The sequence below is a fragment of the Setaria italica genome, chromosome IV (genome assembly GCF_000263155.2).
Source record: "Setaria italica strain Yugu1 chromosome IV, Setaria_italica_v2.0, whole genome shotgun sequence".
Lineage (NCBI taxonomy): Eukaryota > Viridiplantae > Streptophyta > Magnoliopsida > Poales > Poaceae > Setaria > Setaria italica.
In genome coordinates this window covers 17,558,782-17,570,904 of record NC_028453.1, presented here as the reverse complement: position 1 = coordinate 17,570,904, position 12,123 = coordinate 17,558,782, and the positions used below count along the sequence as shown (strand labels likewise).

Genomic DNA, 12,123 nt, shown 5'->3' with positions numbered 1-12,123 from the left:
ACAACAAAATAAAATTTACATTCAAAGTAATTATTTATTCATGAAATGGTGACACTCTAAGGGCTCGTTCGGCAGGAGTGGAATTTTTCCACAACTTCTTTCATTCCAGGCTAGGATCGAGTGGATGCTGGTCTGTCGCCAAATTTTGGTGATCTGTCACTCCAGGCTAGGATAGAAAACGACAATTTCAATTTGTTGTTCGGCTGGATGGAGAATGAATCCGGCCTCTCCTCCAGCTTTTCCGGTGTCTAGGGCCCCGTTTGTATCCGCTTATAAGCGGCTTATCGGTGAAAATAAGCGAGAATCCCGCCAAACGCTTTGCTTATTTCCACCGATTCTCGCTTATGTGGTAAGCCGCTTCAACGATTTGAACTACGAGAAGCGAAAAGCGAGAAGCGAGAAAATCTTCGCTTAGATTATAATCTAAGCGTGGCTAGGAAAAGCGTATACAAACAGGGCCTAGATCTGCTCACCCGCCGCCACCACTGTGAACCTCTGCGTCAGCTTCTCGGGCGTCCATCTCCGTCTCGGAGTTTGAGTTTGGTGGGGGAGGGGGATGGCTAGGTGACGGAGAGCGTGAACGTCGGATGGAAGGAGGTCGCCGTCTCCATCACGGTGGTGGCCGTGTCGCGCCATCGCCTCAACTGCCGCCACCTTCACCTCGAGTTGCCTCCTCGTGTGCGTGCCTCGTCGGCCGGATAAGATCCGGAGGGGTCGTGATGGGGAAACATTCTGGGCTGATCAGGGGTGCAAAGGCCGTTTAGGGCCAGTTTACTTTCCAGGCCGGCCTAAACCAAACAACGAATCCATCTCAGACCTAGTTTTCAGACGGGCTGAAATGATCCGGCTGGAAAGAGCAAAACTGAAGGAGGCCTAAATGAATTGGTAGAACAACGAAATGAAAATTTCACTTGCCTAACAACACTTTCACAAATCACAATGCACCCACTAGATAACTAGGTTGCGGGCCCAGCATGTCATAGTCGGTGATCTGACAACTATGGCCACATGAGTTCGGCCTCGACCATTACCATCTGGAAACGAATCCTACCAGTACGGCTCCTCTTGTACGTATCCACTAATCCACATCACCTGCCGTACCCTGATGCTGCGGCTATGCATCGTAGAAGGTGACAGATCAGTCGTTATCACCTTCTGTGGCTAATCTGCAGCCATATTGGTGGGCCGCGTGATGATTAGTGGGTTGTGCGGGTAAATAATCGAGTGGAATAATAGTTCACTAGAGTTGGTGACGTCATCCAAGAGGATCAACTAAAAAGTCAACTCTTGAACTAGAACTTCAAATCAAATTTTGATTATACCATTAATTTTTTTATAACAAGATCTTCAAAACATAACTATGTTTGAAGAATATTTTTTAAAAATATTTTTTTAATACGGATTAATTAGTTATGAATATTGCAAACAAATGCTCCAACACCACGAACAAATAACTATTTTCCGTGAACAAAAAATTAAACATGTTTTTTGAGTTCATATATTTTGTACGAACAAATAACTATTTTTCGTGAACAAAAAGTTAAACATCTTTTTTGAGTTCATATATTTTTGTTCGATGCGTATGATTGTTTTGTTCCACTGGTTTGTATAATTTGTTCCACGTGTACATGTTTCACAGAATATGCTACCTTGATTAAAAATGTGAATAAAAAAAGTTCGTCCAAATATAGCCAAGTGGGATATTGTTGTAAAGCTTTTATTGTCAGAAATCTAATTGTGCAATCGGAATTTAATTTTGATGGTTGGTGTAAGATTTATAGTTTTTTAAAGTTCTAAACGGTTTTGCATGTGGGATGACATCATCAGTTTTGTCCCTCTTGTATGCATACACCATCTTTCCCACGCATGGAAAATTGCAGCATATGTGATATATAGTATGCACCCAATATCAGTTGCTCTAAAAAAGATAGAACAGATGCACCATAATATTTGTTATGACAAGATCTTCAAAACAAGACTCCACTTTGACAAGATAATTTGAAAAATATTTTTTAATATGGAATAATTAAATTCAGCTATTGTGAATAAATAATTGAATGTCACGAACAAATAATTTTTTCTGCGAACAAATAATTAAATATGACAAACAAAATAAACAAAAATAGTTCAAATCACGAACAATTTATTTTAAAGTGCAAACAATAGAAATTGAATATCATGAACGTACCCATTACTGAAAAAACTATATGAACACATTACCAAACAAACTATATGAACTCATGGAACAAAAGAACTATACCTATCGAACAAATTATATAAAGTCATGAAAAAAGACTTGCACACTGAAAATAAATATATTATCGATATAGCATAAATACTATAATTTATAAAAAAGTAAAAAGATGCTATAAAATATTATAATATGTTAAAATAGAATCGATATAGCATAAATACTATAATCTATAAAAAAGTAAAAAGATGCTATAAAACATTATAATATGTTAAAATAGAAAATAATCGAAGAAACTTAAACTTGCTAGAGCTACTTAGTTGCTCTAACTATTAGGCTAAAGTTTTTTCTAGAAAATAAATCTATAGTTTCACATTGAATTATTCTTCAATTTGAATAAATAATTTTGTCGTGGAAAAAGTTGGTTACGTGTTTGTTAACAGCTAACTATATATGATACCAAGATAGACAATATGAATGATGAAAAACATCCGATGAAAGAATACTATAAAAAAGAAGAAATAAATAATACATAAAAAGAATTAAAAGGAAAAAGAAAATATAAATTGAAGGAAACAAATAGAAAAAGGAATAAACATAAAAAATAATAGCCAACTCAACCTCGTGGTGGACCCCTTGCATGCATGCGCACACGGGAATTGGCCTCATGGTGGACCCCTCGCATGCATGCAGCATGCCTATGCCCCGCACGGCTCCCTGCATGCGGTCTGACATGGACACAATGGAAATATTATTGGGCCGGCTGACTCGCTGCGCGTTTGCTTCAGGCGACAAATAGATTATCATCGCATATGCCCGAGCGTCAACACGCACACTCAACGAGCCCCACCGCCATGTGGGTCCGGATGTTGACACCACGTTGGGACCTACTTGTAAGTGGCTCCAAAGTTGCTACGGCACGAGTCCGCATGAACGAAACCGGGGGCGAGAGTGGGAGACGACGCGGGGGAGCGATTAGCGAAGGGCTTTAAAAAATAAGGGGGAAAAATTTAGGGTGAGAGAAAGAAAAAAAAAACAGCGAAGAGGGAGCCGGGGATCGAAACCCTAGGCGCGGTCGGCGGCGATGGCGGCGGCGGCGGCGGCGGCGCCGGAGTCGTACATCGGTAGCGTGATAAGCCTCACGTCCAAGAGCGAGATCCGGTACGAGGGCGTCCTCTACACCATCAACACCGAGGAGTCCAACATCGGGCTCAGGAACGGTAAGGACGCCCCCTCTCTTCTCTTCCGAGATGGGTCGGGGTTACTCTGTTGGGGCAGCCGGAGAGAGGTATGCGGGATGCGTCAGGGTTAAGGATTCACTTCCTGTTTTCTCATTCGTGTTAGGTTATGGGACTTTCCTTTGCATGATTTCTGTTAGGTTTTCAGTCTTTTCATCCGTTTAGAATTCTTAATCCTTTCGTAAACTAGGCTGCGTATGGATACTTGATGCTTATGAGTACTGAATGCTGCGGAATTTAGGTTATGCAAAGTTCGTGGTTGGCTAGAGCTTCTAGTACGGGTTTTCAAGTTGTTCACATCTTGTTATCTTGCACAGTCTATTTTCTTCCCTGGGGAAATATCATGATAAGCTAGCCCATATGCCGTTTCAGAGAAAATTGCTGTAAGCTGAGGAGGTTATGCATGTCCTAACGACTTTAGAAGCTAGGTTTGTACAATGTTAGTAATAGGGAAAGCCCCTTGTTCAGAGTAACCCTGCTCCACTTTGCGCGCCTTTTTTTTTCTGAACTCTTGTGTGCCAGAAACTGTAAGCTGAAAGGTCTAGGAACCACTGCCAACTTTGGAATGTCTAGTTACACCAAAATCAAGAATGATACATGTTCCAGGGTACCGTTATGATAGTTGCCAAACTGTGATTTGCCATGCACCTATTTAAGTGTCAACAGCATAGGTGGGTGTCTTATTTTTAGGCCCACTTCAGATTCAAATTATATTCCTTGTTGGAGATGTTGCTTCCATTTAATGTCGTGTGCCTCGTGTTGTAACGGTCGGATTGCATGTTTTGTCGCACATCTAACCATCTGTGCCCAAGCTGTCAACCGGCATGCTTCTTTCTTGTAGAGAGGTCAAAGACTCAAAGGTTGGCACGGGGTCTGTCTTCTGTACCTTCTATAAACGGGGGATAGGTGTATTTTGATCAGTCCTAACATAGTCAAATCCATGAGAATTACAAAATCGCACGGAGTATACTTTCATTGTTTTCTAGATAGCAAATAGTAAACTTTAGGTGCTGTTTGGTTCGAGCGTTTTGTGCTGTAATCCGTTCACGGAGCAATCAGGTCCATTGCTTCGTGCTTGGCTAGTCTGCTCTGCAATGGATTGGAGCGTGAATGGATACCATGCCATACAAACTTGATAGCTCTCCTCATCCGCTGTTATTCGATCCCATTCCTCTTCTCACCTCTGCTGGTCGGTTCCCTTTGCGTGAGTCACAATTCCATCGCGAGCTCTGGTGTCTTTGTGAGCCAACCAAACAAAATCTGTTTTGCCTTAAATTGTAACAATTAGCGCTGGTTTCTGATTCCATTTCCATTACCGCTCCCTCGCATGACCCAACAGCACCTTAATGTTGTTAGTAGCATTTTGGACAAGTGTTGAGTTTGGTATATAGTACTTGTCTATCTGATTCCTTTTCTAACTTGAGTAATATCCTTATCTAATGTTGGCATATTTGAGTAATACCTTTATTAAAACCTTTTCAATTTATACGGTTTAGCTGTCTAGCCTGCCTAGATGGCTCCCTGAACCCAGTTAGGTTTTAAGCATGATGTCTTTCTAGAGCCCCTGGGCATTTCAGAAGAGTGTACATCAACTTACATTTGCTTTGTTTGTCCTTGAAGACACCAAGAGTCCCTCTTGTATGAGAGGTCTATTGGCTTTCGTATTTCCCCAAGCCCGTGACATTTTTAGGACTTTTTTCCCTGGAAATTTTGTTAAAAGAAGTTACCTGGAGCTAAATTGTATAGTTCTTTTATCTCAGAAAAGTTTTCTTTGTTATTTGTTTTTGTTTATTCTGATTTTATTAACAGGTCACTTTTTGTTACAGTTCGCTCATTTGGAACTGAAGGCCGTAAGAAAGATGGCCAACAGATTCCTGCCAGTGACAAGATATATGAGTACATACTCTTTCGAGGAAGTGATATAAAGGTAATGGTTGTAAAGATACCCCTTAAGGTTTTCTAAATTTCTGTTATTGTTACTACTGAACAAAAAGTTTGGGACCTACTGCACTTGGGATCTATTTATGTGAGTTGTGCCATCATTGATTTGGTCTATACCATCCCTCGCGCTGTTCAGTAGGGTAAACTTCAGATTGTCCATTTTAATCCTGTAATTAATTGGCATAGGTTAATGCGCAGATGGATTCTTATAATCACATAAATTAGAAACGAAATTGTCTATTCCAAGCTCCTGAAATTGGTAACTACTGAGGGTGTGGTGGATCAAGGCCAGCTGATGTTGTATAGTTTACTGGATTGATGAAAATTTAGGAGGGTGCTGTTGCCCCTGTAAGGATGTTTGTCTGGGTTGGGATATAGTTAGAAATTTTTTTGTTTACGGTATCACCTCATGAATTGTGATTATAAATCTTATAACTTGAAAGGACTTCATCACCAATATTTGTGGTTTTACTTAACCGACATCCTAATTGCATGAAGATTACAGTGATTCCGCATGAGCATGGGTTTTGTAATAACATCCTAATGTATCTATTGAGGTCCTAACAACTTTGTTCATATTTGTTCCCAAAACCGTATTTTTTAATTTCCTGAGTCAGGTGCCTTCAATGCAAATAAATCTTGTTTAATGATCCACTGATTTCATTAGTGATTAGTCTACTCATTCGCTGTTGCCATTAATCTGATGTGTTTCTGGCACTCCTTTTGTAATCTTCTCAATGGTATCTTACCTTTACCTTTTACTGCAGGATTTGCAAGTCAAATCCTCTCCACCAGCTCAACTGGCAACTTTACACAATGATCCTGCGATTATTCAGGTAACTTTCTGTTATTCTTGTGACTACTCAAATTAACTGCCTTTTATGATTCTTTCTTTTCAAAAAATTCATTATAGATGATGATTCGTCTTTGCTCACTGGTATTATTATTTTTGTGTAGTCACATTATCCTCATCCAGCCTTGTCATCTACAAGCTTGCCTTCTGCTGCAAGCACAACAGCAGCTGATGCTACTTCACACAATGCTCCGTCTGCAATTCGGATGCCACCACCATTTCAAGGGAATTTGCCACCTTACCAACCTGGCGCGAGCTTACAGTCATGGAACTCGTCACCTATGCCATCGTCAGCAAATGGCGCCGGCCTAACAATGCCACCAATGTACTGGCCAGGATATTACACACCACCAACTGGGTTTCCTCATCTTCAGCCACCACCCTTTCTTCGGCCACCACACAGTTTAACAGTTCCACAGGCTTTGCAGCCTCCTGTCCAATATCCTGGACTTAATGGATCTGTACCAGCTGGCTTTCCAAGTATGCCAGAGCTTCCTTCTTTTCTCCAACCTGGTAATAGTAATAGTAATAGTCTAGGCCCATCTTCAGGTGTATCGACATCAGTGTCAGCACCTGTTTCATCGAGTACATCAGTAACTGAATCATCAGGAAGCCAATTGCCAAAGTTATCCTCCATTTCTGCTTCTATGTTTTCTGTGGGTTTAACTCCCCCATCTGTGAGTCCTTCGATTTCTGCAGTTGAACCCTCCATGCTTGTGTCGCAAGGCATACCTTCTTTGGTGAACAGTAAGCCAGTAGCTCTACCCGATTCCACTGTGCCATCTGTCTCCAGTGATAAGCCTGTGAGTGTACCTGCTGCTTCAGTGCCAACCTATCTACCTTCCTCTCAGTCACCTTCTGCTAATGATGCATCGCCAGTCAATGTTGCAGAGCAAGTTACATTGGTAACTCCTGGTCAACTTCTGCCAACTGCTTCCTCCACAGTTATTTCATCTCAGGCATTGCAAACTGCCTCTCCTATGGTTCCATCCTCCAAGGTTGCCTCTACAGTTCCATCCTCTGAGGCAACCTCCTCTGTGGTTCCGTCCTCTCAGGCTACTTCGTCTATAGCTACACCCTCGCAGGTTGCTTCTTCATCTGTTCTTTCACAAGATGTGCAAGTGATAAGTGAAACTAAAGCAGCTAAACAGCGTGAATGGAAGGCAAAACAACCTGCGGTTGCTCCATCTGGAAATAAGGAGCCCCTATTGCCAGCTCCAAAGCCTGTACTTGAGAAGGTAGTGATTTTTTTAGACAGCATGTTGCTAGACAGGCTGGGCATAAAAAGCATGTTTTCAAGGAAAATTGCATAAACTGCCCCACATGCCCTACCACCACCACCTTCCAAAAGGAACCCCTCAAAAAGAGCACACACAACAATTGTTTGTGGGATTTACACCATAAGGCATAATATATCTGCATGTATTGTGATTGTTTCCTTTCTCATTCCTGTAATTCCTTTGGTATCAGCCTATTGGAGCTTCCTCATATGTTCAGTACAACAACAGAGGCCGAGGAAGAGGAAGAGGTGGCAGAGGAAATGGGGTATGTTTATCTGAAACATTTTCTTTCCTACTCCCTCCGTTCCTGTTTTTAAGGTGCACACGCATATCAAGATTCAAACTTACAATCTTTGACCAATAATTTACCCAACAATTTTTTATTTTTGTAGTGCAAACTTGACACGGTTGGATTTGTAATCAAATGTACTCTCCAATGATTATAAGTTTATAACCATAAACAATATAATATAAGGCCTGGTTTGGTTCGTTTGCTTATTTTTAAGCACCCATCACATCGAATGTTTAGATACTAATTAGGAGTATTAAACGTAGATGTGACACTTGCTTAAAAATAAGCAAAGGGAACCAAACGCCCCCTAAGATAAACGAATGGTTGAAGTCTAATTTGGGAGACCGTGCCATGTCATATCATGCCATATAAACAGGAATGGAGGGAGTAATAGCTTTCAAGTCTCGTTGTTTAGCCTCCACTTATGTAATGGGTTTTGTAAATAGCCTACGTTTAATACTCCTAATTAGTATCTAAACATTGATGTGACACTTGCTTAAAAATAAGCAAAGGGAACCAAACGCCCCCTAAGATAAACGAATGGTTGAAGTCTAATTTGGGAGACCGTGCCATGTCATATCATGCCATATAAACAGGAATGGAGGGAGTAATAGCTTTTCAAATCTAGAAGTTCTTGAGGTGTTCAAGTCAACTCTTTTTATTGGCACCCAATTAATATACTTTCTAATTTTTACATCCTAAAAAAAGCACTATCAGTAAATTTTAATGCACTTGATTGCTAGGTGAGCTCTATAAAAGACTAGTTAAGCAAATTTGGTATTTTCACCTTTCTTTTGTAGCTCAAATAGTTTGAGCAAGCATAATGTAGAAAACTACAACATAACTGGACTTACTTGATCAATATGTTAGTCATGTTTGGTTTGGGTATACTGCTATGAGTTTTACTTCCAATCAAGAGTTGCATGTCATTAAATGTCTGCCAAAAGTATTTGCATCAACATCAGCCATATTTTATTCAAAGCAATGCAGTTTAAATAAACTTTGTTTTGTCATCTGGAGGCATAAAATGGGGGACAATTGAACTGTGGAATGCATTTGTTTTACTACTATCAGGTCGTTAAATGCCTCTGTTCTGTATTCAGAACTTTATTTGGACTCTGCTCCAGTTTTGTATTAGATTGTAGTCTTCACTAACATTCTCTCTACAGCAATCGCGTCCCATAACCAAGTTCACAGAGGACTTCGATTTCATGGCAATGAATGAGAAGTTTAACAAAGATGAAGTATGGGGCCATCTTGGTAAAAGTACAGGACAGTTAAATGATGATCTAAATGATTATGAAGATGTTCTAGAAGATGAAATATCTCCTAGAAAGCCAGAAGCTAAGGTAACAGTTCTGTTGGATTGCTTTTCATGATTTACTGTTCAATACCTTAGATGCTGATTAGCCTTTTATCTCGTGTCTGCAAAGCCTGTGTATGTTAAAGATGATTTCTTTGATTCTCTCTCGTGCAACACAATTGACAATGGAGGGAGGAATGGAAGAATTAAATTCTCTGAGCAGAGAAAAATAGACACCGAGGTTCTGAGCAGACACCTGTTGTATCTTTACCTTATCACATCTTCTTAGCATTCAGTGCTTATGATATTCATTTTGGTTGTAGACCTTTGGTGACTCGGCAAGGCATCGGCCAATGGGCATGCGAGGAGGGAGGGGCCCCCGTGGTGGTGGTCCTCGTGGTCGTGGCTATTATGGTAGAGGATATGGATATATGGGTAGGGGACGTGGCTACTCTTACCCAAATCACCAATCATGATACAAAAGATGGATATGCTATTCAGTGCCTAGGCTAGAAGCACATGAATGAGGTGAAGAAATGACCTATTTGCTTGGAAACCCGAGATCGATCACAAGTCCCGTCTCGGCTGTTGGAAGAGTGCCTATTAATTGTAAGATATGGACTATCTTTCAGCTATAGCTGAAAATGCGGTAATAGTTTGGTGGCCGATTTGATAAGAATCGGTGTCACCCTTGAATCAAAGGCAGGTTGAATGCATATCTGCTCTGTTGCCAGTGTCGATTCCCTTGGGAGATAAATAGGACCATGATAAATGCGCTGTTGGATGTTCTTGTTGAGCTTTCTTAGAGCTCAAGACATTGTCATATATGTTGCAGGAACATGGTGCTCCTGATGGGAGTGCTTAAGTTCAATGTGTGCTAGTCAGTAGTACCTCTGGAAATCTGCGATACAAAATACTATGCACAGATTTGTGTACCTTACAATTAGTTGTATTGTGCACTGGTAACATGGTTTTATGTCGTTCTTTGGATTTCATGGCTTGGTCTAGTTCTGTGTGTAGCCATTTGCTCTGGACATATCTTACAATTATTTGTATCGTGCACTGTGCTTTAGAATTTATTTTTAACAGCATTTTTGGAGTTTCATGGAAATCGTAATGAGAACATATCAAAAGTCAGAATTTAGATAATAAGAATTTTGAATTCCAATGGGGTTCTAGCAATGCTAACAACTGCTTGCACATTTGGCTAGCTGCCCCACGTCTGGTAGGAAAAAGTCCTATTTACCTCCGTGGAATATACGTTTTCTCCTACGACTCAAACTGTCCGATCCAACTCATGAAATCGTACCACCCAGATCTGAATTCAGACTGGTTTTGTCCTACATGGCACTGACATGGTGGTTTGACATGTGTAAAGATTTTCGCTGATGTGGCAACAAAGAAAATAAATAAACAAATTAGACATTGCAAATGATGGATCCTATTATGACGGTGTGGACATGTCTTTTTTTATTATGTTTTTTTCCTCTTCCCCTCCGGCCTGCCATCGTCATCGAGCCACTCCGGCCATCTGCGTGGTGGGCCGTGGCCACCTGTGCCGCTCAAGATGCTCCAGGAGCATTTGACTTCCTCCTCCACCAACGACCTCTCCAATTACAAAACAAAACAAGAGCAGGCGAGGAGCGGGCGAGTGCGGCGGACACCGGCGAGCACAGCGTAAGAGGAGCAGCCGTGGGCGGCGGACGCTGGAGAGCACCACCCACGCGCCATCTACATGCTCATCACCTGTTCCTTCCTTCCTCTTCTTCACGCTAGCACTAAATCCACCGAGCCATGGCCTAATCCTTCTGTGATGTATAAGGGAAGCGGCTGCAATAAGAACCCAGGCCACCAATTTCTCGCTCAAGCTCGCTCTCAATACAATTGATTTGGATGGATTGGCTCATATATTTGGCAATTGGTTGATTTTGTTCCAATGCAAGTAAATCCAACGGAAGAGCCCCGGCATCTCCCATCCGCCTCCCCATCCACTGAGGAAGTGCCATTGCCGTCTCGGAGAGCGCCGGCAAGCCCTCAATTGGAGCAGTTGTTCTCTTGCGTGCTGTACTTGATGGAGATGAAGGAGGTCTGGAGCGTGGAGAAGGAGGAAGGAGGGAACTCCATAGCTTAGACGGGTGGCCGCGGTATGGTGCTTGAGCCGCTGGAGATGGCTTCGGTGGAGAGGAAAAAATAGGGAGGTGGAGGAGAGAGATCCATGGGACTACAGGAGCAGGCAATTGCTCTGTGGAGAAGAAAGAGGAGGAGACAAACGGAGGCGGCCTAGTCCTCGTGCCCGCGGAGGTGACGGCGGCGCGAGTCGTGGAGGTCCTGCGAACGCGGCGGCGGCTCCTTTCCGGAATGACAAGTAGGCCCGATGTCACATCGGATTGGTGGCGTGGCGATGACATGGCTCCAGCTAGGACAAAATCGGGGTGAAATCGAATGCGGGAGGTTGCCTGTCCGGTTTCGGGAGTTGAAGGGATCGAAACGAACGGTTTTAGAATCGAGGAAACCTGGACTCGGGCACTTGGCCTATATTCTACGGAGGTAAATAGAAGGAGGCGTTTGGTTGGGGCTCAGGTAACGCAAAGGGAAACGTAATCAGATCACAACTGGTTTTGTGGTGTAATCACTGATTACGTCCTTTGTTTGGTTTGATGCGATAATGGTAATGGATTACGTTACAGCTATTTGGTTCACTACTCAGGTATCACAAGGTAGTTTGCAAATTTACTCCTCTAACTGATAGCTAGCTCAATGCTAGCTCAATGCTCAACCCATAGAGAGCAAGCTCATTCGATTTTCTGCAACTACTAAACATCAACATGGAACAGATTGAAACTACAACCATCCAGGAGCTCATTCGATTTTCCGCAACTACCGAACATCAACATGGAACAGATTGAACTACAACCATCCAGGAGCAGTTCGAACCATGTTCAAACGGCAGATAGTTCAAAGTTCATCCAAGCAAAATAAAAGTTCAACATCTAGATTACATAACAGGTTCAACATCCAGGCTAAA

The 12,123-nt window shown here is 42.0% G+C and overlaps 1 protein-coding gene across 4 annotated transcripts; it reads left to right on the top strand.

Annotated features, from left to right (window-relative positions):
- The first annotated feature begins 3,147 nt into the window (after window positions 1-3,147).
- On the top strand, window positions 3,148-10,147 carry LOC101760542 (protein decapping 5). 4 transcript variants are annotated; one of them, XM_022825947.1, is made up of 10 exons: window positions 3,148-3,411; window positions 5,256-5,356; window positions 6,138-6,206; window positions 6,328-7,210; window positions 7,250-7,308; window positions 7,375-7,461; window positions 7,694-7,768; window positions 8,965-9,144; window positions 9,229-9,339; window positions 9,422-10,147. In XM_022825947.1, the coding sequence occupies exons 1-10, from the start codon at window positions 3,276-3,278 to the stop codon at window positions 9,572-9,574; spliced, it is 1,854 nt and encodes a 617-aa protein (XP_022681682.1). In that variant the 5' UTR covers window positions 3,148-3,275; the 3' UTR covers window positions 9,575-10,147. The 4 variants fall into 4 exon arrangements, with proteins under 4 accessions (XP_022681682.1, XP_022681681.1, XP_012701060.1 ...); XM_022825946.1 differs by having other exon boundaries at window positions 7,250-7,461; XM_012845606.2 differs by having other exon boundaries at window positions 6,328-7,308.
- Window positions 10,148-12,123: the final 1,976 nt, after the last annotated feature.